The sequence below is a fragment of the Squalius cephalus genome, assembly GCF_949319135.1.
Source record: "Squalius cephalus genome assembly, chromosome: 13".
NCBI classification, from domain to species: Eukaryota; Metazoa; Chordata; class Actinopteri; order Cypriniformes; family Leuciscidae; genus Squalius; species Squalius cephalus.
This window is the reverse complement of record NC_137134.1, coordinates 12,656,520-12,682,591: the sequence shown is the minus strand read 5'-3', so window position 1 is coordinate 12,682,591 and position 26,072 is coordinate 12,656,520. Positions and strand designations below refer to the sequence as shown.

Here is a 26,072-nt window from a genome sequence, read left to right as displayed (position 1 = left end):
TGGGAATTTAAATGTTTGTCCACTAAGAAAAGCTGCTTTTACTTTAGAAAGCAAGTTATTGTGTTGTTTAATTATTTTAGCCTAAACATTTTTTAACAAATGACCCAAAAAAAAAAGATGCCGATTGTATAGGCAGCTGAAAGTTCATCCCGTGAGAGTGAAGCGACTTGTGTGCATTGAGACAGCAGCATCTGTTCTCCCAGCAGGACACCGCTCACCAAACTGACAAGTTTAATGGGACACTAACACTATTCACAGAGACAGACAGAGTCAAGGGCACATGGTGGTTATAGGTTTGACACGGCACCTGTCAGACAACAAATTAACTTGTGTGGTGAACGACTGTAAAGCAGGGACAGATTTATGCGAGGTTTATCGTGGCCTCCCCGTGATTATGGGGTGGTTTCATCTGTTGATTACGTTAAGGGTCACGAGAGAGCGATTCTGGCAGAGAGAAGCGTGTGAGCAGTTTAGAGAAGAGAGATGGACAGGCCCAAAGGACTCTTGGATCAGTTTAGTGATCAGCTGAGTGGATCTGGCAGATAAAACTGTGTTTGTGTTGTTGGCAGATGGAAAAAGGATCCAATATCCCCAGATTATTTCAGTGAACATGACTCACCTTCAACAGAATGACTACAAACCTATTACAGACAAGCATGATTATTTCCAAAGCCTGATCTCCTCACTCAACTCTGATCTGCTTAAGCTCAGGTTTGAAAGACACTGGGATGAAAACAATGACAAGCATTACAAAACAGAAATATTTATCATATTATAAATATTTATTGAAATGGTAGGCTGTGTTTAAATTTTACCTTGAGATTTGTTTAATAAGGAACAACTTCTCAAAAAACCTATAAAAAAATATATATATATATTTTAATTTTACACACACACACACACTCACATAAAATATATTCACATATTATATATATATATATTTACTTAAGTTATGAATAAAAAGAACTTACTTGCACTGCACATGCCAAAAGCAGCCTCAAAATCGCTGATTTCTTTGCAACCACATGATGTAATAATATCAAAACTGTACAATGTGTGACACGGCGCCCTCTAGCGACAAGAAACCAGTGGAATCAGCTTTGATAAAGACCAGGGTAATTTTATTCTTTTTGGGTAACAGAATACACATTAGAAGACTATAATCACAATGACCTAAAGAATAAATGAAACATCAACAAAACAATGATAAAAAAACATGTAGGCTCATTCGGAAAACCTACAAAACGAGCCGTTTTCATATACCACTTAAAAAGGAGAGTATGATGAAATAGCTCATGCTGGTTTATTAGTAAAGGAAGAGAGAACTGGTGTCAAACGGCAGACTGCAAACCACAGCTCTTTAACATACACCTACCTGTGTATTCAGTCTTAGCATACTACAATTGTTCCTTTACTGGCGCTTAACTTTGAAACTGAGTGTCTGAACTTCCTCATCTTTAAATAACTCGAGTGTGGAGCACGGCACATTTCATCAAATATTAAAAAAATGTTTTCAGTGTTTTATCCTTGAAATACGAGAATCAACAGAGAGGAAAGAAAATATAAAATTGTAAAACAAGTCAGCATATCCTGTTCTGAATCCAAGCAGATTAAGAAAAACAAACTTTTGCTTTTCATTCATTCATTCCAACTGGGATTTTAAAAAGGAAAACACACCAGTTGAGATGGTGGTGAGAAACAAGGAAAATGAGTGATAGCGGGGTATTGTTTCTCTCAGCCGTGAGTGGTGTCGTCCTCCACAAAGTCCTTGGCCTGCTCTGCTGAGATCACATCGATGTGACTCACCTAACACACACACACAGAGAGAGAGAGCTTAGGAAAATCATCATCTGTACAGCTTGACAAGACTTCCATTTATAGCTCATTTATTTTCTATGCACAAGACTCATTTGCATTTGCTAATTACTTCACGCATCAAGGTGTTAATAATGCTGTTACCTTGTTTCTGAATTTGACGCCGTAGAACTTGTCTGCTGACTCCAGAAGCTCAGGTCTGAAGGTCGTAGTGATGAACTGAGCATGTCCAGCCAGCTCCACAATCATATCTGAAAGACAGCAATACAAACCACTGACGCACTGCAAAACCACTTATTCACTCCAAGCGGAAGCTTGTAACCTCCCAAAACCAAACATTTTGTGTGTAGTGAAAAGATAAAACAAACGACAGGTATGGTAGAATTAAAGAAAAAAAGCATTATTTTGATTAAAACCTGGGGCCGGTTTCACAAAGATAGACTTTGACTATGGCTTAGATATAGTAGACAGTCAGACTTCAGATAGACATCTAAATCAGACCGTTACACAAAGCACTTAAGACTCTGACTATCTTAAGTAGGACTACACTGCAATGCATTCTGGGTAAAATAAGACACTTTTCAAAACAAAAAACATGGCGGATCGAGTAAGCACATTCAACCGCTCAGTGCAGTTTACCCCAGCGGAAAATATGTGTTTGTTGGAGGAGTATAAATGACGCAGAATGTTTTTATGTTTCCACTGTTCGATCGCGCCCGTGCCTCTCTCTCTCTCTGACACACACACACACACACATTCCAGCATTGCAATCTTGACATCGCAGCCTGTTATTATGCTGCAGCGTTCACACCAAACGCGAATAGAGCGTCAATTTCGCGTCTAGTTCGCCGCTTGAACATTTTAAATCCATTCGCTCGTCCAAGGCGATTAGGACGCGCGTATAAAGCGAGCGTTTGAAGCGAAATAGACGGGCATTCAGAGCTATGACTCCACTATGACTCTACTACCCCCTGTTTGAGCAGTCACGGTGTATTGCATTTCACGCATCGCGCGTGACACTTGCGTATGAAAGGGAGCTCGCGTTGACTATGTAACAGCCCTAACAGTTACAAGGACATTTTACTTGAGAATGTAGTAACAAGAAGAAATGTTTAAATTTTGAGCCATTTCCCCTTTTCTTTTGGCAGTTTGTAATGTAACTGATTGTTACTGCTGGTTGCCAAGGTAACATAGAGTCTTAGACCTAAGTTAGCCTGGGGGTAAGGTGTCTATTTTTTTTGGTCTAAATTAAGTCAGTCTTTATTTTTGTGAAACAGTCTAACTTGCATTAGACTAGTCTATGAGCAAATTTTAGACTTGTCTAACACTATAGACCGGTCTAAAATAGCTTTGTGAAACCGGCCCCAGATCACTTCTTTTTGATGTAGGCCTAGTGGTTTATTTTTGCCTTTTATCCTCTTTTCAGTGGCTGAAATTCCACTGCATCTCTAATGTCAACACTGCATTGGCTGATGGTACCTGACACTGCTTTTCTGTGCTGGGCATCCAGAGCCTGGTCGATTTCATCAAACAGGTAGAAAGGAGCAGGGTCACATTTCTGGATGGCAAAGATGAGAGCCAGAGCGACCAGAGACTTCTGCCCTCCAGAGAGCTGCTGCATCTCTCTCATCTCTCCCTGTTTACCTGTGAACGACACCTGACGCACAAACACGGTTTGTCAAGTTTGAGCATGTAATAACTGCGTGTACATAAGCACACAATCATTTGATTGTCCATGCTGTCCTTACCCTGATGCCCACGCCAGTGAACTGGTCTACACTGGGCACACTGCTCTGAGAGGAAGACCCCCTCTCGCTGTCTCCTCCCTCGCCCTCGTCCTGAGACTGTCCACCCTCAGTGTCTCCCTTCTTCATCACCAGAGTGGCTTTACCACCGGGAACCAGCTTCTGAAACACCTCGCTGAAATTCTTAGACACCTGCGGGGAGACAGAGCACATTATTAAACAGGATACAGAATGCTTGTTTTTATTTGTGCTCACTGCGGTGGGAGTTTGATTTCAATAAGAGAATCACTGATGATGGGTTTTAAACAGGGCCAGGGCTCGGGAAGAAGGACTGAAAGGTGCTGGTGACAGATGATGGCTGAATCAGATCACAATCAGGCTTAAGTTTATAATTAGCACGTGTTTTTAACCCTCTGCTGCTCAGTCATTTTTGACCTCAACTTGGTAAAGGTCTTGGCACTTGCTATGTGAACAAAAAAAAATCATGGACATAAATCAATCAAAACGGTTGAATGGTCGTGAATAAAATAGTCACACTGCTTTTCTGTGCTGGGCATCCAGAGCCTGGTCGATTTCGACGTGACTCGCAGTCAAAAATGTTTAAAACATGTTTTGGAAAATATATATTTCATATATAAAAAATTTCAAATGGTATTTTTATGTATTTTTCATAACACAAAACTTAAACTTTAAGTTAACTTTTTTTATTTATTATTAATTATCTGCCAATTTTCTTCTTTAAAAGAGATCAAACTTATGTCTGTGCTCCAAAGCATTCAATATTTGAAATTTCATTTTCAGGGCTATGCTCAAACAGTGGTTAACAAGGTAATAAATGGATTATTAATGCTGCATAAATATAATCTATTACCTTAAAATACTTTTTTTTTTTTTTTTTTTTTTTTAATCAAACTAATACATAGTACATTCATTTTATTGAAATAAAAACAAATTGTCATTTTTGACAATGTCAGGAACACCAGAGGGTTAAACTTGCCGATTTAAATATAAGGGTTTCTGCAGGTATCTTTTAATGCTAAATTTAATGACTTTTTTAATGCCATTTTTTACATTTTTAATGCCATACACGACTCATGACTAACCACGGATATTATATATATATATATTAGTGCTGTCAATCGATTGACTCGATTCATCACACATTTTTTCTGTGATTAATCGCAATTAAAAACACTTACATTTTTATAGGTTTATTAGTTTATATATTTTATAATGTAATAATTTCACAGTTAATCTACAAATTAATGTAGAGACAACATAAAGGCCAGTATCACTGACACTAATACAGCTATTGATGTCTGGATAAAAATGATTTCCCCCCCTCTAATTTTAAACATTAATTATAGCCATCCAACATTACAGTGTAATTGAAAGCTATCCATTTTTTAACATTAGGCTTCAAAAAAATATAACTTAATTTAAATTAACTTAAACAATCCTCACATAAACCTATAATAAATGTCATATTTAACAGGTAGGACGTATACAGAAATTGAATAAAGTTATCAAACAGCCTGCACGCATAAACTATAAATTAAATATAGACTAATCCTTATTAAAGCTACAAAAGTTCTTCAGTCAAAAGCAGTGAGTAACGGTCTCTGTTCCCTTTGTTCTTTGTTTAACTTTACTGACAGAAAGCTTTATTGGCTGCTGTCCCTTTAAGACCAGCCTCTGCTGCACAACACATCTCACACGCCTCATTCTCTCACAACTCTTTGCATTCATTTAAGACTTTATTTCACTAATTTAAGACTGCTCTTATGTTATGAGGATACTATGAGCATAATTGTGTGTGTTATTGTTCGTTCAAGCGCGAAAGAGAACCGTTTTCTGGCACGCTGTCTCTGCGCACGATACTGGCGCCCGTCTTTCTCTGTGTGTGTGTGTGTGTGTGTGTCACAGACAGGACATTCACAGGCAGCGCGTTTAAAAGCATTTGCACGAATAAGAGCGGGATCATATAATGTAACGCTACACAAAGGATGAAAAAAATTAATGGATGCTGCGTTTTACGTTAAATATTTTAACACGTTAAACTGGACAAAAATTAATCGCAGCCGTTAACGCGTTAATGTTGACAGCCCTAATATATATATATATATATATATATATATATATATATATATATATATATATATATATATATATATATATATATTAGGGGTGTAACGATACGCGTATTCGTATCGAACCGTTCGGTATGAGGCTTTCGGTTCGGTTTTCGGTACGCATTACGTACCGAACGGTTCGTTGGACCATTTTTTCTGCCGACAAAAATTCCGTTATTTCAAATGAAGGCGCGTCGCGGGTGGCAAGCGCGGCGCGACCACAACATCAACTGGCAAATGCAATGTAAGGAACGACACTGAGCTACTCTTATTGTGTTTGTGTGTACCGTTTATCAGTTTTGACCTGTGAAGCGGGACTCGCGAGCCCTATGCGCAAGCCTGATCAAGCAACACTACCAAACAGCGCTAAGAGATCCAGACCAGTAAAGAAAGCATTTGAATTTCAAATGCTTTTTGAATTTGAATATTACTGAAGTAATAACATCGCTGCGACAGCTAGTGCGAAACATGCACATTTCTCTGTTATTAACGGATCAAACAGCGCTGACGTGGAAACCAGGAAGAAACATCGTGCCATGAATGAACTGGCCGGTGTCAGATCAGCAACATTCACCGTGGAATGGATTTGCTGTAGTAACACTAACTGCAAGGTATGGAAGTTTGTCAGGAATAGTGGGCTATAATGCTTTCAAGTAACATTACGTCGGTTTTATTTTGACATTATGAATACAATTATTGCTGCCCTCAAATGTTAATCTGAACTAAAATAAACCTTTGTTTATAACTAGCCTACTACTACAATATTACATTTCATTTTGTCCAAGGAGCTGTTTTGTTTTATATGCTCATAAGAAGAGTCAAGTATAGCTCCATTATTGCTCAGTATAAAAAGCAACAAAAAAAAAAAAAAAAAAAAAAAAAAAAATCATACTTTATGATGTTAGTTTCATTAAATAAAATAATAATAATAAAAAAAAAATTCAAGGAAATTTCTCTGGCATTTATTTATTTTTGCTGTATGGAAAACATACCGAACTGAACCGTACCGAACCGTGACACAAGTGTATCGTATCGAACCGAACCATTAATTTTGTGAACCGTTACACCCCTATATATATATATATATATATATATATATATATATATATATATATATATATTAGTGGTGGGCCGTTATCGGAGTTAACGTGAGACTCTTATCGGGCGATAAAAAAAATATCGCCGTTAATCTATTCTCAAAGTTGGGTTGGGAGCTGGGTCTATTACTACGCAAGCTATGATGACTTTCACCTTGATATTTTAGCGCGGATGTATACTTAGCTGAATTCGGTTCGGTGTTCGGTGCGAATTTTCAAACCGAACGGTTCGTTGGACCATTTTTCCTGCCGACCAAAATTTCGTTATTTCAAATGTAGGCGGGTCGCGCGTGGCAAGCGCGCTCATAATGTAAGAGACGCTGGCGCGACCACAACATTGTCCGACATCAAATGGCAAACGTAATGTAAGCGGAACGAAACTGAGCTACTCGTTATTGTGTGGTTGACGGACCGTTGTTTATCAGCGAGAGCCGATCGTGATCAAGCGACACTGATACTACACAGCGCTAATAAGAGATCCAGTAAAGAAATCATTTGAATTCGCCACAGAAGTAATAACATTGCTGCGAGATCTAGTGAGAAACATTTGCATTTCTCTGTTATTAACGGATCAAACAGCGCGTGGAAGCCAGGAATTTACATTGTGCCATGAATGAACTATCCAGTGTCCACAGATCTGCAACATTTACCATGGATTTACTGTAGTAACACTGCAACCATGGAAGTCTGGCAGGAATAGTAGGCTATAATGCTTTCAAGTAACATTACGTTGGTTTTATTTTGACATTATGAATAAAATTGCTGCCCTCAAATGTTAATCTGAACTAAAAATAGACCTTTGTTTATAACTACTACAATATTAGGCTACATTTCATTTTTTTCCAAGGAGCTGTTTTGTTTTATATGCTCCTAGAGAAGAGTCTATATAGCTCCATCATTGCTCAAAGTAAAAAAAAAAAAAAAAAAAAAAAATCATACTTTATTATGTTAGTTTTAATAATAATAAAAAAAATCTCTGGCATTTCTTCACAAGTTCTTTTAAATGTCACTTTGTATTTAAGAAACACGTGCCCTTTAGTCATTATTTGGGTAGCACACATACTCTGAATGCCTTCGGCAGAATTCAAATGAGCCATTTTAATCTAGATTAATCTAGATTAATTTCAAGATTACAGTGAGATTAATTAGATTAAAAAAATTAATCTATGCCCACCACTAATATATATATATATATATATATATATATATATATATATATATATATATATATATATATATATATATATATATATATATATATATATATAGTATTTTAAGCCACGTACACAAACAGTAATCTACAATTATACCACTCAAGTCAGTCAAAAGAGACAGTGCTGTGACAAAACATTGCATGTCAACAAATCATCTGCACAAAAACGCAAAGTGAGCTTTAACAGTGGATGTCAAGCTGATGAGGGAAAGTTACTACACACAGTTAATTGCTGTCTGCCTTTTACCGTCGATTTGTGGCTGTCAGACTGCATATGAGATTTTATGGCATTGATTCCCGTTGTAGCTACCCAACTTAAATACCTTTTAACAAACGCTGCAAAATCCTTCTTTATTTTGACCACCAACGGGCTGCAACCATGTCCTAAATTGTTCGTCTTCCAGCCACTTCTGCCGGAATTTGCACATTCCCATTTTTCTGGTCAAAGTTTTATTCCTGTCCACGGCTGTACAAAATGCCCGCGTCACCTCCGCATCACGGCAATTTTGCTCCGGCCGGATGCTGGTTCAGCGTGTTTATTATAACACTAACCTACATATTTTGCGACAGCAAATAAAAATTATTAATTATGAAGGCTATATTCAAATATATTGATAATATTAAATTTTCTTCAAAACTATCTACATTTTTAATGCCTGTAGGATTAAAATTTATGCTTTTTTATGCCATTTAAGGCCTTAATTTTCGCAAAATCCATTTAATGACTTAAATGCTTTTTAATGCCCCGCGGAAACCCTAAAAAAATCTTCGGCAGGCCAAGAGCTGAAAGCTGAGAGAGCAACATTTTTATCGGTGGCTAGATTTGTAAAAAAATTTAAAAATAAATAAAAATTGAAATGTAAACCCTACTTTACAGGAACTTATCAAGATCATCAACATACAAGAATCCTGTCAGCGGAAGATATTTGAGTTTGAGCGAGTCTGATTGTCTGATGGTCGTACCTGTTTGAAGGTGAGCTGGATAGCCTCGTATTTGCGCAGCTCCAGGACGTTCATGAGCTCCATGATGGATTTGTATCCTCTGTCCAGCTCTTCCTGCCTCTTAATCAACTTCTCTTTCTGCTCTGAGAAATTGACGAACTGGTCCAAGGCCTTTTTATTCACATGGCTGTACTTTTTCAGCTCGGTGTTGCACTGCTCAAGCTTCCTGAACAACTACACAGACACACACACACACAATCATTACACAACACGTAACGCATGAAATAGTATCGAGGGGACATGATGGAAAACAATTTGAGATGGGAGGAAAAATTATATTTCAATGCTTTGCGTTCACCGAAGAAAAGTAGCGTTCTTTGCAAGCAAATGTAGTTCATCAAGGGAATGTAAAAAAAATGTGCAAGTAAATTTTTCCAGAACAAAATCACTTGAATAAACGTTGTGCCATTATTACCACTTCTGAACCTACAAGAGAAGATTCCAGAAGATAGCTAAAGAAACAAGACAGATATGGCACAATTCAACCTCCCTCCTCAACTCCACGCACTCAAGTTCACCAAGACAGGGTGAAAAAACAGGAGCGCAAGCATGGGGTAATGAAGAATGAGTCACCTCAGTGTAGGAGGGCTGACACACAATAGAGCCCCTGACTGGAGAGGTGGAGAGAGAGGAGGAAGATCAACTAAGAGAAAGAATATGAGACAGGTGGGAGAGCTGCGAGACTGGAGGGGGACGAGAGGAAAAATTAATGCCAGACATGAGTCGAGGAGGTGGTAAAAGGGTATCCGGACAAATCGTGGTCTTCATTATGTAATACTCGTTTATGACCTCATTTACGACAAGAAGGAAAAAATGGTATATCACCACTCTAAATGTGTCACTGGAAATTATATGGGCAATTCTTAGCAACTTGACCATAAATCTTGCATTTTCTGTAACGGCTGTGTACCTGTTTGAGCGTGAGCGTTTGGTACTTCTCAAAGGCCTCCTGCGGCAAGGAGCCCAGCTCGCGGATCTTCTTCATACATTCCTCTTTCTTTTTAAGTAACATGCCCTGTCTGTTGGTCATCTTCTCCAGCTCCTTGGTGTCATGGTTGATGGCTTCGTTCTGCTCCTTCTCGATGTTTTTCCAGCGCTCCATACTCTTCTGATGATCCTTTATTTCCACCTCCGTCTTATCAATGAGGGTGTCCAAATCTGAAAAATGAGAAACAAAATTTAATAAAAAAAAATAAAATAAAAAAAACCACTGATTTTAATCTTTACTCACCCTCAGAGCGAGCCAAAGTGTCCTTTATGCGTTTATTAATGCCATCCAACTCTGACGTTGTCGCAGTGAGGACGGTTCCTCCTTCAGTTTCTCTCAGTTCATTCAATTCCTACACAAACACACTTTTTAGTGCACTATATGGCATTGTATTTCATACAGGTTATACTGCCAAAAGGGAAAACTGCTATATTCACCTGCTCGACTTGGTCGAGACGCTTGCGCAGGTTCTCGTTGAGGTACGTCTCCACCCTGGTCATGATTCCCTCCAGCTTAATTCGCTCATTCAGCAGCTGTCTGTTGTCCTATAGTAAAAAACATTACACACATGAAACACAAACATCTATAAATAACCCCAGACTGAAGGGCCAAAAGAAACATGATCGGTTTTAATGGTTTATTATTAAGTCTAAAAAAAAGATGATGTGGCTTTTGGCCATGTGAACGTACATCTAAAAGAACAAGTGAAAATCATATGCATATGTTTAAAGGCCAAGCCTGCCTGGAAATTCAAAAGCAGACAAAATTAGCAAACCAAATGGAAGGCAATACAAAAAAAACAAAGGCTAATGATGTGGGCCGGTTATACAACATTTAAAGTAGCTTTTTAATTGTCTGCTGTGTGTGTCGTGTGTCAGGCTGGAGGTGGTGAAGAGCTGCAGCTGTGGCCTCAGGCTTCAGCGATTATTCTCGCACACATCTAACAGAGCTTCACATTGACTAACTTTTCAGATGAGATTACAGCCTCTGTATGGAGTCGTCATACACATACAATGTCACAACAACTAGTTCTTCCTTGTGGCCTGGGACCTTGTAAACATCACTTTGCTAATCAGAGGCCCTGGCATTTACACTGCGCTTTGCACAAAACAGCCATGCTGTTGTTACGGCTGGGCAATTAATCAAATTTCATGATTTTGTTCTATGATTTTGGCTTCCATCGATTATGAAATCAAGATATTATCGATAAAATGATTATTATTGGTCTAATATATTTTAATATACTTTTGTGTATGTGTGCGTGTGTATATATATATATGTTTTTTATATAAAAATATGCCGTTTTTTTAATTTCCTGAAAAATAATGGTTTTGGAGATACGAGGATTCCGCCCGACAGCGACGATATATAATGGTTCCATCATCTCAATATAGCCCAAAATAAATGTTCATGACTTTTGCCATAAATCAAGCAGCCCAACCTGTTGCAGCTGTCTGATCTCGTCATTGAGGTCGTCCACCCTGCGTTGGTCTTCTAAACTGAGCTGAGAGAGCAGGTCCGTTCCCAGCTCTGCCTTGAGAGACTCCCGCGTGCTCTCCATGGCGTGCAGGCTGGCCTCCAGACTCTGAAGACTGCGTTGCTGTGGGAAACAGTAGAGAGAAACCAAATTAAAGACCTGATAGAGAAACAATGGTAGTTATAGTACTAGCGCTGGAAAATATACTATGCATTACCTTGGGCATGAATGTTTTCTCTGACTGCTGTCTCTTCTCCTTCAGCATTTTCATCTCAGACAGTATACTGTCTCTGGATGCTTTGAACTTCCTCTGCTGGGTCTCGATTTGCTGCATCTGATTCATCAGCTGGTCAATTTCATTATTGATACGTGAAGAACTGAGTTAAGGAGCCCACAAGAACTTGTGATCCAGTTTAATCCTGAAAAGCTGCATCACTTTAGATAATCTGCTTCTGGACAGTGTTATTTTAGTATTATTTGTATAGTATTAATTAACTTTTATTTTTATATTTTCTTAATGCTTTTATGCTTCTCAGCTGTGCTCATTCTTTGAAGGGCTTTTAAATATTTTTATCTGGCCTGTTTTTGCTGAAGCTGAAAAGGAGGTTGTGTCATCATATTAGTTCTGAATTAGTCAGAGTATGAGCCACGCAAATCTAGTGTGATTCGATCAAGGATTGAAATGAATTTCACTTGAGGCCTTCAGAATCACATCCTCCAATCCAACTACACATTATCATCCCTCCATTACTAATATAACACCAGGTGTGCAGCTCACACATGACCACATACACGTTAATGACTAGCTGACTCATACAGTGATCCTTCTGTGACCTTGTGTCATCTAGGCCGATTACACCAGCAAGCCCAGCTGGCCGAGAAACACACAAGTAGAATTTCACAATCCATTCGATTTCATGCCACTCCATCACAAGTAACCCTGTGTGTGAGGTGTAAATGTGGAGGATATGTTCAATGTTTCTACGCAGGTTCTCGTTGAGTTTGGCCTCCAGTTCTCCAAGCTCCTCCTCGGCCTTCCTCATGTCCTTCTGCAGCTCCAGACGGGACTTCCGCGTGTCGTAGTAGCCACCGGTCAGAGCGCCACGATGACTCACCTGATCACCTGTTACACATACCAAAACAACACAACGACAAGGGCTCAGAAATCATTTGAATGAAAAACAAAAAATGACACGTATAGGAACACATCTGTTTACCCTCCAGAGTGATGCAGTCCATGGTGAAAGCTCGAGCCAGCTGAGTGGACACTTCCATACTGCGGCAGATCAGAGTCTTCCCAAACACATGTTTGAAGGCCTTATCGAAGTTCTGACTGTAACGAAGCTTGCTGATCATAGGGATTGCGTCCTACAGAAAATTAGTATATTTCCACTTAATATAATAGCAAAACATAGCAATAAATTAATAAATAAGAAATAGAAGATGAATAAGCTTAATTTTTAAAGTCAAACCCTTTTTAATTACTTCCACAATGTGAAGAAAAAAGAAAAAAAAAAGGACAGGACTTGGTTTTATCCATCTGAAGGTGATTGTATGTTTTAAATTGGGTATTCCAGAATGAAGCCAGGCTTTTTTCTTGGAAATATTAGCATAATTTCACCTACATTTCGCATGCAAAAATGGTTCATTGTCAATAGTCACTTTCATTTCGCAATGTTTACAGACATAGCAACGGATCTTTTATTCCGTATTGTGACGTACATCCGAGTGAAACGGATCAGTGAGAAACTAAAGTGGGGTGGGGACTTGGTTTTATCCATCGGATGTTCATTAGATGGAGGCAGATCTAAAGTGGTGGAGTTTAAACAGACTACATGATTGGAGAAGTCCGGTATACATCAACAGAAAGAAGTCTGTCACTTCATTGGAAGGTTGAGTTGATTAAATTACAAGCTCAAAAAATGCTTTAAAAAAAGTGAAAAGTACATGGATGAATCGTTTACATTAAGATCAATAACATGCATTTAGAAAACAGATTGAATGTTCATTTCATGCTGACACTAAGTAAGGGTGCATTTTAAATGTCATGTCAGTGGTGTAGGTAACCATGTGTCCAGCTTACGTTAGTCTCAGGGTAAGCGGTGTCCCTGACGTCCAGTTTGGTGAGAGGCAGGAATGTGACCTCTCCAGGCAAGTTCATCTTATTAAACTCCATCAGAATCTTGGTGCTCACTTCATCTGTTTCCACAATGTGGTAAAACAGCCTGAACAAACACAACTCCATTACTGTCAACACACGGCCACAAACATCTGTGTGACACATGACATTAAGCAGGAAACACTAATAATAAAGCACAGTGTGTCTGACCTGGTGCCAGCGGTCACCTCCACACAGGTGTAGAAGGCAGGCTCGCACTCAAAGTTGTTCATGACGATGCCGTGATAACCGTTGATGACGTGCTGGTTGATGCCCTTCCGGCGGAAATGTTCCAATACTTTATTAATGCTGTCAATACCATTCAAGATAGCCTGGAGGAAAAGCAAACAACATTCAAAACATTGCATTTCCAAGTTCGTATTTTCATTTCAAGCCCAGATGACGATAAACGGAGTTCATCTATACTGATGTATATTTTTGTAACGTGGGAGAGTTGCTATAATTAGTGACTGACTCAGTCCATGAGAAACGATCCAGCAGCCAAGTTGAGCTTAGCAGATATGGTTCAGTTCAGCCGATACAAAGTGAACTGGAGTGGGCGGCATGTGTTTTAAATACACATGTATGCTGGTTACATATAATGAACTCTGAGGTGGACTTGATGGTTTAATGTTTAAAATTAGACATGACATGAATATTAAAATTATAATTTACTGTTGTACTGTAAAATAAAGTGTATGAATTTTTTTACAGTAAATATTACATTAGTAATATTATTTTTATTTAAAAAAATATACATTTTCTCTCCAAATCGTGCTTCCCTACAATCCCGAGGCCATATTTTAAGTTTCATTAAAGGCTTGCTTAAATCAACAACAGCAGGATGTAGAAAGATATTACATATAATTATAAATAAAAATTATATATAAAAAAATGAAAATAAAGTACAGATGACTGTTTTGGTTTCTAACCTTTCCGGTGGCTGCTCGCAGTAGCTGTTGTTTCTTCTCCAGGTCCTCTCGTTTGGCTGCCAGCGCCTGCTGTTCTGCGTTCTCCTCCCGCCACAGGTAACTGCAGGAGGAGGGACACAGACACACCCATCAGCTCTGGCTCACAAACACTACGCCTGGGTTCAGCAGGAGACCCTATTCTATAGCCCATCCGTCAAGTCTCATCGTGCTGGGAAACCTATGACTCCTGGATTATTAATAACTAAAATGCCAGGTGAGGAGAGGAACGGTTTGTTCAGGTAACAAGAAAGGGTGGGATGCTGGAAAATGGGCCAAAGCCAGACAATTTCCCATGATGCATTGGGAATAAGAACAGGAGGATCTTACTTTCTCTCACTCTGAAGTTCGTCCTTTCGGTTCTTCACCTCGTAGTACTTCTTATCCAACTCCTCCACTCGAGTCTTCACTTCGTTCAAGTCTTGGTCCAGTTTCTGTGACCGAAGTCAAGCGTCATACATTCAAAACAATCCATAAATCTTGCAAAACTAAAAAAAAAAAATCTGTCCTCTACTGTTCAATACCAAAACAAGCTTTTAACGAATCTTACGGTGTACTGTTCCAGATTTCTCTCTTTATTGGCCTCTGTGTCCTCCAGATCTTTGTGGATGGCGGCGATCTGCCGTTTCTTGTCGTTGATGGCTTGATCCAGAGACTTCAGCTCTTTCTTAATCCATTTGTCCCTCTCTTCTTTAGAGGTGAACTGGCTGCCTCGACCCTGCTTGGCATACAGATCTGTTCGCTCTTGTGTGGCTTGAGCCAGTCTGAAAAAACACACAAACAAATGAATCATACTTCAACTATTGGTTAAAGACACAAAACAGCATTTGTAATGCATATGTCCTCCTTAATGTGACATTTTGTTAAATAAAATAATCAAAATAATTTGTGAGAACAAAACGAAGGGCGGGACTAGAAAAATTTGATTATGGAAAAACAGGCAATATTATTAAGCCAAATGTTGAAGAAATAAATATTGACAATTCGATAAAATATTAGGAAAACAAACTACTTCTTTTATGAAATAACAGTGATGATGAATAATCCAATCACAAACCTCTAAAATGATAATGTAGTAGCAGTAGCAATAAGTAAATTATGGTTTTGTGATGTAACGTAATATTAATTGAGTCCCAAACGCAGCTAAGATGGCCTACGAATAACTTTAACACGTCTAGGGGTGTGACGGTTAGTATATAACCGTGAGACCGACGGTTATAGTTGAACACCGTCATTAGATCTCTATAACCGGCAAAACCGTGTTATTAAAATATTTTTTACAAACATTTTTTATCATAGAGAATGTTTAAATACTAATTAAAAACAATTGTTAACAGTCTGTGTTATTAATGGTCTACGTCGTTTCCAACTGTATTTGATTCTGTGCCAAGTACCCCCTGACCGACCGCAAATCATTTGAGATAGAAATAAAAGCTAAGACTATGATATAGTGATGTGCCATCATTATGAGATTTATTAAACAAATGAAAAACATTTGCAATAACAAACATTAGCAATGAACATTTGCAATCGGGAGACATGGTTTTTACCACTTAATGAAGTTTTGTTTTGTAAATCGTCAGACATGATTTTCACCACTTCATTAAGTTTTGCTTTGTAGAAAGCCTTTCTTTAAAGCAAATTTCGTTTTGTACAAATTGTATCTTAATTTTAATAAATGTTTCATCAACCAATTGCATGTATTTAATAAATAAAAAGCAAATATAGGAGACAATATGATAACCGTGACATGGAGGCTCCGATGCACCGCGTTCACTTGCATTGCATTGTGAAGTTGAACTAGAGCGCATCTCATCGTAAATGAATGAAACTCAGCGTAGGCCTATGCCTCACACATTAGCATTAAATATCTTTGCTGCATCCTTTCTAGAACAGACAAGGGCTTTCTTGCGGCTCGCATCAGCAGAGCATTGCATCGTCCATAGACCGCAAAACAGTCAGCGGATGGCGGGCGGGTGCAGCTTTGAAATTTGGTCAAAAAACGTTGGTGCGGATGATGAGTTATGTGATGCGGTTGCGGATGAACTTATACCCCATCCGCGTATCTCTATTGATAACAACATTGAATACTGCACAAATATTAATTTTATTCAAACTAAGTTGTCCTATAACAGACGAACGTCGCATCCCCCACCCCCCCCCCACCCCGGCGGCGACGGTTATGTTACGAACCGTCACATTTGACTCACGTCTTAACCGTCATAACCAATTCTGAAACCGGCACACCCCTAAACACGTCCCACCCCAACTTCCCGTTTAATAGGAAATACATCAACACAGGAAAGAAAACTATGTTCCCTACTTCATGGGCCCTTTCAATGCTTCAAAAAGTTTACCGGGCAATTCCTCGCTCCTCTTTTTCTTTCACAGCGTTAAACTTGGGTTCTGTTTCCTGCAGCTCCTTCTGTTTTTCTTCAATCTTCTCCAGAAGCTTCTGGCGCTCTTTGAGCAGCCGTTTCTGTTGGAAAGGAAGTGAGACCATATTTAATCACAAGTCGCGGCATCAATTCATGATTCTCGCCTCTTTTAATAGAAAGCCTAAATACATTTTGAGCAGATGCGTGAGGAGGTGTTCATATTTAAATGAAGAAGAATGAAATGCGCATAAACAGGTGTGTAGATTCAGTGTCATGAGCAGAACAAAGGGGATCTCCGTCTGAGCAAACCTACATTCACCAATCAAAGGGCAAATGACGCATTTCTGCCTCTCCTCCATAGGAAAACACACACACTTGGCCAGGTGGGGCTAATCCCTCTATAAGCCAAGCCGGGATGCAAGAGGGGCTGACCAAAAGTGTGTATTTCACACATACAGGGATACACAAGCATTATGTGTGTGTTTGTGTCTGGCTGCGAGCCCGAGCTGGAGTGAGCGTGTGTAGTTAGTGACGCAGACGGAGACACTGCAGACCCTCTGTTCACTAGTGCCTGCCAGCATTTCCTGCAGATCTCTGGCTCTCAGTGTGTATAATTAATGTGTTTGCATTTGCGAGCATGTGTATCAAACCCGCGTGTTTGTGTCTGTGAATTCAGTCATCGCTTTGTTTGTGCACCAGCCACCTCAATTCAGCGGCAGCAATAAGAAAAGAACAAGCAGGTGGGTATTTGTTTGAGGAAATGGGGCTTATACTTATGAATGTTTATATGTACTCCACACAAGTAAAGGAAAGTAAAAAAAAATTGTTTTTGAATGTAGCTCTTTAAACTAGAGCTGTGATAATTAACATCATTGGATAATTTGTCAACTCACTTTACTCCATGTAATTGAGCTGATATAACTCAACTTTGTTTGTGTGTGTGAAAGAAATTCAAACTTTTGATCAATTTAATGTGCCCATGATGAATAAAAGTGAAATTAAAGACATTTATAATGTTTCAAATAATTTTTTTGTTTTTTTACATAATAATAATAATGTTTCTTGAGCAGCAAATCATCACATTAGAATGATTTCTGAAGGATCACACTGAAGACTGGAGTAATGACGCTGTAATAATAATGATTGTAATAATATTTCACAATATTTCTGGTTTTACTGTATTTTTGATGAGCCTTGATGAGCGTAAGAGACTTCTGAACAGTAACGTATACAACTCAAAGACAGTAACTTTCACTTTTCTAAGACCACACTTCTTCTAAATGTGTGTGTTGAGTGCATATGTGTGCCTGTAGCGTGTGCATGTGTTAGCGTGTGTGCGTCTGCTAGTCGCACCCTCTGTTCGCTGTTTCCTGCCAGCTCGTCCTGCAGATCTTTGGCTTTGAGTTCCAGTTTGGTCCTCTGTTTGATCTGCTCCTGTCGCTCGGCGCTCAGCTGTTCTTTCTCCTCCTTCATGGCGGAGATTCGAGCCTTCAGCTCCCTCACCACACGCTCCGTCTCCTACAGAGACACAGAGAGAGAGGTTAGATAAGATGACCCAACGTAAGCTGCTGTATGACGCGTGAAAGCACGTTTTAGGGAATCTTCACATTTCATTACTTTATTTTAAATTACTAAGGCCGACACACTGGAAGAAAAGTTAACGTGAAATCAAAATTGACCCCATTTACAATCATTGTTCCTGGTTTATTGTGCTCGATTCATCAGTGCATGTTAATCTAAAGGAAAAAGGAGTTTATTTTTGTATAAAGAATTTTCTTTTTGTATAATACTTCCTTTTGATGTGTGACTGCAGAGGCAGGTAAAAATAAATTGTAATCTACAAGATTTTTTAATTTTTCTAAAGAAATTGTGGCAAATTTTTATGCAAAACATTTCATGATGATGTTAGGCTGTTGAGGACGGTTTTGCAGAACAAGAAACATGAATAAACATCAGTGATTAATGCACAGAGAAGCTCAGTTTACCTCCACTTTGTCTCGAGCATCTTGTTGTGCATCTCGCAGCTGTCTAGATTTGTCTCCACAGGTCTCTCTCTTACTGGACAACTAGAGGAGGGAATCACACCTTCAATAAATTATTATGTTAATCACACATCAGCAACAAAGTAATACAGTGTGTTGAATACTAATTTATTTACAGTCACAACCGAATTAAACTCAAGAAGGTGATGACAAGTAAGGTTTGGTGTGTGTGTACCTCATCCATCTTGGCCCGGGTCTCGTTGAGCTCCTGGTTGTAGATGGTGTACTCCAGAGCTCTCCTCATTTTGTCCCATTTCTGGTACTGAGCCAGTTCCTCTTTCTCATCCTCCAGAGTGTGCAGACGCTCCTCGATGTACTTCAGCAGCTCATTAATCTTCTCTCGCTTTCCCTCTGCACACACACACACACACACACACAAAAGAACTGCATGTCACAAACCTTTGACTATAAAAAAACACAGTAAAGCATCTACTGTAGGGCTGGGCGATATGGACCAAAAGTCACATCCCGATATATTTTGGCTGAATATCGATATACGATATATATCCCGATATTTTTTCCGCAAAGTGAGAGCAAATGTTCAGTCAAAATCAAAGCCAAATAGGACGTTACAAGTAGTTTTATTGAAACCGCCTATTTCAATGAACAGTTGCAAAATCGAATGAATAAATAATAAACAGGTTTCTTCACCAGGGCTGCACGATTATGACAAAAATCATAATTGCCGATTATTCCCTTGGAATTATAATTGCGATTTATTAATTATGATTATCAAAATTTACATTGAATATATATTAACAAATTTTGTGTAAACGTGTTAGATTTTGCCTCTATATATATATATATATATATATATATATATATATATATATATATATATATATATATATATATAGGCAAATTATAACGCATGTTTACACAAAATTTGTTAACACACACCAAAGTACTGTCCCCCTTTACTTAACATACACATAAATTGTAAGAATATGACTAATAGTAAAGACTAGTACTAATAAATAAACATTAGGCCTATGCTAAAGCTATTAAATAGCAGTCCCAAACTAGTTTTTGTTAATACATGTTGGTATGAGCCACTACAGTCATTTAAAAATATAAAAAATAACACAAAGAAAAATAAAGTGGCATTTTGGGGTTAATATGGAAACGACAGTTACCATGGTGAATACACAATACTAACAAGAACTGATAATGAAACATGGAAACTGCTCCTGGTGAATAGAATGAAAATCATAACTGCATTACTTTTATTTCGTGTAATTTACAACGTAACGGCGTTGCATGCTCGTAGTTTCTTTTGCACTTTACATACAGTGAGGCAATACACAGCATGCGCCACCGCATTTGCGCATGCAATTGATGAGTGTGAGAAAGTCGTTTTTTCTGAAGTGAAAGACTTTATTTCAGCGTACACTTACGTCACTGCCTGGTAGTTCCTATTGTGCTGGGTTTTCTGAAGTAGTCATGATTCACCTCTCATAACATAACATGCTCTAAACACGCACGCAGAGTGGAAAAGGAGGAGTGGGGGCGCGGGGAGCAGTGCTGAGAGCTCCGGGTCAGCAGCTTGCTTGGAGCAAGGATCACAGCACAAATTTGAACTATATCGATATATGCGATATGGTCTAATTCCATATCACATTTAAAAATATATTGATATATTTTTTATATCGATATATCGCCCAGCCCTAATCTACTGCAGTGTTTTCTGCACTGCTTTAGTGATTCATTTAAAAGATTTGGCTCCACTAAATAATACAAAGATAATAAATAGACAACACATTTTTATATTGCATTGGATGCACGATTTAGGGGAAAAAAGCAAATTGCCATTTTTCTGATAAATATTGCAATTGCGGTTTAAAATAAATACCAAGTTTGCTGTCCTTATTTGTAGGGTCCGCACAATTTGGCTAGAATTGTGTGATTATATATCAAAATGGCTATAAAAGTATTATTATTATTATTAGCAAGTAAAAAAAATAAAATTACTAAATTAAAACAAGAATACATTACTATTGTAATAGTTCACTATAAAAATTATTTAAGAAAATTTTACAAAATTTTTTTTATTTTACATAAAAAATTAAATTAAACCTGTAAAAATGCAATGCTAATATTTCTGGCTGTCTTAATTTCTTAATGTTCGACCATTAAATCATAACCTGTTTCATAAGCTTACATGACAACTGCTCTCTCTGGCTCAGCGGCAGTGCCAACACAGACTTTGAATGTTCGCTGATCATACTTGTCAAAGGTTTAATAGACACATCTGAATCGTTTTCATTTAGGAATAAGATCATATGGGTGTTTGAATCGAGATTGCGATCTTTTAACTATTATTCGTGCGGCTCTACAATTACGTAAGAAAAAGGTAAACTGCAAATATTTTGCCTTTTATTAAAATAAGCAGAGAAATACAGATCGGAAAAGAAAAATGGCATTTTCACTCTAATCATACATTTAAACAGAACAATCTCAGAGAAGGATCTACCTGTTTCCTTCATGAGCGAGATACTCTCCTCCTTGCGCTCATCATAGACTCTGGTGCCTGCCACCTCTCTGAGCAGCTTCAGACGCTGAGAGTCCGGCGCTGTCGCCATCTGATTGATCTATTATCATGTTGGAGACAATCAAAAGGGAAAAACAAAGTGAGCAAATTAATTTAGAACGAGTAGCAACAGCATTAGCACCACTTTAATCCCAAGTAAAGCCACATTCTTGTTTGTAAATCACCATTAATGTTAATGAGAGAGATGCTGTTATTTGCTACAATCCAAGAGGGCTGGAAAACACAGTTGCAGCAGCATCTTAAGCGATAATGCGCTTCAAAAAAAATCATGAATAGCTGTAAAAATCATTTGTCATGTCAAGAGACACTAACATACCTTTCCCTGCTTGACGATGTAATAAGGGTTACTGCGGGAGAAACCAGCACTCTCCAACAGGTTCATCACGTCGTTCTTACTGAAACGCACAGAACACAATGCATTCAGTTACAGCTTGAATCATTAGCAGTCCGCTGCTTCTCTGATGTGTTACGAGAAATAAACTTACGTGACCATCTTTTTGTCCAAGAAGTACTGGTCTTTCTTTGCTCCGATGACACGGCGCAGAGACACTTCCTCTTTATCGATCTGAGAGCAATGAGGTTATGTTATTCACCTGCCTTTACTTCAGTGCACTTCCCATCATTTAAGGCCCTGATTAGCGTTGCACGATATATACCGGTACTAGAAAGGTATCGCGATACCCTGCTATTAAAAACGATACGATATTAACTTTTATTAGTACCGGTACTTTAAGAGTGACAGTACTCTAAATAATAAGAGCAGTATTTCTTAATTTGCGTAGCTGTGTGACAGCAGGAGTCAGGACGTGTACATTCACTAAACAACGGAAGCAGAACAGTAAAATATATGTGCGCAGCACTTGACAAAGAAACTTGCATGCATGAGAAAATAAAGCGCGGGACGTGCTCGCGCTGCCGGGCTCAGACCTGAAGCGCGCGCACACGCCGTTCAGACAGCATACGATCGCGACTTCAGTTCTCTTTCGCGGATTATTACGTTTGAATAGTCAAAATGATATGTAAAAATGCACGTCTGGGCGAGTATTCACGTAAACACAGTCGGGTATGTATTTAGTGAACGTAAACCGTTTGTAAAAAGAAATCGTATATGTTCCAATGTATTGGATACGTGCAGGTCTTAAAGGGCCGGACCGGCAGCGTAATATTCTGTGTGATTAATGTTAATCCAACAACAAAAGAAAATAGACAGTCACCCAATGGTTGACTGAATAAATTTAATCTATTTATTAAGAATCAGTCTATAGTTAATTTATAGAGTGAAGACCTTATTTTTTCAGCTACAGAAGGTCTATTTAGCTTTCAAAAAATTAATTAAGCACTGTTTATTATATTTGTCTCTTATGGCCTAGTATTTGTCATATTGTCTGTAATTTGCTTTTTTGCTTATTTTTAATAACAAAGATACAATTAAATAAAATATCTATATTATAATTATAAAATTACATTTAAAAAATATTAAATGACTCGTATCATGAAATAAGATTTTGGTCATCCCAACCTGTTCAGAGTTGTGAAAGGTTTGTAAATGTTAGCATGATTGATAATAATGTGATTGTTGCAAACATCTCGGTAAGGACGTTCACACTGACATGTAATTATTATTATTATTATTATTATTATTATTTTTAATAAAGGGGAGGGAATGGTCATAAAGCAGGGCAGGAACATGCTGGTCATGTGAGTTTTTAGCTTTTTTAAATTAATTTATAAAACAATGATTTGTAAGTTCTGTCATATTTTTCAATTACTTTTACTGTTTTCGTTTTTTTGCCGTGGTATCGATTCAGTATCGAGGTATTTTGGTCTGGTATCGTATCGAAGTCATAATTTTGGTATCGTGACAACACTACGATATACTTCAAGCGATATACTTCACAGGTGTGTCGAATTGCAGAGCTCATGAAAACATATCCACGTCGCTATGATCAGATGCTTTCTTCACTGCGGTTTTCTCGCACATCACATATTTACATATTCAACTAAACATCGCTCTCCGCAGCGTGGACGGCGTTGGGATGTTGCCTAACAGTATATCTATGCAAAAGTATTTAAAACTTCTTTTTACCCCTAAACAAAGAACGCAAAAGAGCTTCACCGTTGAGTATATCAGGGCCTTTAAGATACATTTCTTACCGGCAGCCTGTTGTCAGAGTTGTCGAATATAATTTCCACAAAGGCTGAAATGACTCGAGGACCAGTGCCTTCCTAAAAAATACATGGTTTAGCATGGTTACTGAAAATTACTTAATGTACTTAAAATGTTTTTACATAAAATAATTGATCAATTATCAAACAAAGGTGTTTTTATGGGTTTTTAAATTACTGAAACAAAATATAATGTTACTCACGTGAAGCAGAGCCAGACGTTGCTCTGGTCGAAGATGACTGAACTCATCACTGAGCACAAACTGTATGGCTGATGGGGGAAACAATGAAAAGTGCTTATAACAAACTATTCACCAGCACTGTCAGTGTTTTGACGTATTAAATTACTAAGGGTGCTCCGTTTGATCAGTCGCCGATCATTATCGGCCGATAATAGTTTTATATAGTTTGATCGGTGGTCTAATTCAGATGATGCAAAACACACAAGACAATTTTTCATCACCCAAACTTAACATCAGTGATTGTCATAAAATACAGTCTACTGCTGCTAAACTGCAGGACAATATCCTTAATAAAAAGTTATTAAAATTACATTAAGCCGCGGAAGAGATACTGTTCTCCAAGGGGCTTTCTGTGTGCGCGCTCTGAGACGGAGTGTAACACAAACAAGCAAAGTGAACTTTGAGCTTCGGGTTCGCGCCTACAGAGTCAAATACACACAGAAATGTGTCTAAATGCCCGGCTTAGTGAGTATTCGCTTAAACAACGTCGGTCATGTCTTAAGTGAACATAAACAGTTGTTTAATAAAAATAAGTTGCATGTATAACAGTATATTGGATATGTGTGTTCAGTCAAAAAGACAACGAGAAAAATCACTCATTTAAGCAGATTTAGTAGATTTAATCTAATTAAATTTATGTAATGAAAACTACAGTGGTTTTAATTTTTTTTAAACATTTACTTTCTGTTGATAGAAACTGTTGTTTAAATATTATTTACTTCATAGGAATGCTATATTCGATCTCTCAGCTGTTCCTAATCTCCTCTAAGAGAGGGAATGGAATATGTTGCTTGCCAATTATTAAAGAGTTGTCATGATTATTGTCAATTCATGACACTGCCTTAAATCTTAATTTTTTATATATATACTTAAAATACATTGTCGTTGAAAAAAAATGATGGCTCCCCAAAAAATCCTGATCGGAGCACCCTTATAAAAAATAATTACTTACCATAAAAGAAGTTACTCTTTCCTGATCCATTTCTTCCAACTGTAAAAAAAATATGTTGTTGATATGTGATTTTTTTTAAACAAATGTTAAAACATTTTTTTTGTTGTTGTTGAAAGTTTATAAATGTAAAAAGCAAACAATGTGATTCAAAATGTATAAATCTGATGAAAATCATACCTATGACATTGTGTTTGGAGCTGAAGGGGTCAACCACAGTCTGATCTCTGTAGCTGCGAAACCCCTGAATAATAACCTGAAAGACAATTATATTAAATAACGTCAACATAGTGTTATAGCAATACAACCTGCTAGAATGTTTTTCCTTCAAATATACTGAAAGTAAAACCTGCTCTCAAATAAAGAGTGTAATCTAAACAAAAACTTACAGATGTTTGTGTATACAAGACTTTATGTATTATGAATTAACTTACACAATACATAACGGAGTTCAAGTATTTACATGAGAAATAGCTTAATTTTCTACTAGCAGTATCCTCACATATGATGGGCAGCAGCAAATTAAAGTTAATTTCAATATGAGAGGTTTAAAAATATTAAATACTTTATTGCAATGTTTGGGGGGGTTTGACAGCTAATGCTAAAGCTAATGCTAACTTCATTGAAGGCCATACAATCGCTAAAACTTACAACCTATCGAGCTCAAAATTAACAAAAACTTATGTTTGTGCACATTTGATATTTAAAAATGTAAATAGGTAGTTTAATAGCATTATTCAACCTATATATCATCATTTTACACGCAACGCGTGAGTAGCATCTCACTCACTCACCTGTTTAATGTACATGGCGGTTTATGCACAAATCTCTCCTCAGGAACCAGCCGAACAAAGCTGAATTAAACACCCTCCTCCTCAGAGAGAAGAAGGGCTTGAGTGAAGATAAATATGTCTGCACACTGAATAAATTTGTCCGATATTTACTCTTCTGTACGATCAAATTTTATTTTCCCTCCCCTCACGAAGCAGACATAACAATCAAAATGGCGAAAGAGGCGGGCCGAACGGACGAGTCTATTTTACTTTTTAGGGGGACATATAAGTATAATTTAAAATAAATGTTTAAAGGAGAAGTAAATGGACGGAACGAGCCTCAAATTTTCAAGACAAATTAATTATAGCTGTCCTA

At 37.8% G+C, this 26,072-nt stretch overlaps 1 protein-coding gene across 1 annotated transcript; it reads right to left on the bottom strand.

Annotated features, from left to right (window-relative positions):
- Positions 1-1,568: 1,568 nt before the first annotated feature.
- smc3 (structural maintenance of chromosomes 3) lies at positions 1,569-25,937 on the bottom strand. The gene is made up of 29 exons (XM_079889953.1): positions 25,718-25,937; positions 25,104-25,179; positions 24,927-24,965; positions 23,936-24,003; positions 23,721-23,792; positions 22,052-22,131; positions 21,883-21,961; positions 21,489-21,606; positions 19,191-19,366; positions 18,959-19,039; positions 18,327-18,491; positions 16,953-17,074; positions 15,146-15,359; positions 14,926-15,029; positions 14,560-14,659; positions 13,799-13,959; positions 13,553-13,694; positions 12,687-12,837; positions 12,440-12,592; positions 11,687-11,838; positions 11,434-11,592; positions 10,430-10,537; positions 10,236-10,344; positions 9,915-10,162; positions 8,966-9,178; positions 3,564-3,752; positions 3,295-3,472; positions 1,960-2,066; positions 1,569-1,806 (listed from the first exon to the last, which is right to left on the bottom strand). Exons 1-29 carry the CDS (start codon positions 25,730-25,732, stop codon positions 1,735-1,737), a joined length of 3,651 nt encoding a protein of 1,216 aa, XP_079746079.1. The 5' UTR covers positions 25,733-25,937; the 3' UTR covers positions 1,569-1,734.
- Positions 25,938-26,072: the final 135 nt, after the last annotated feature.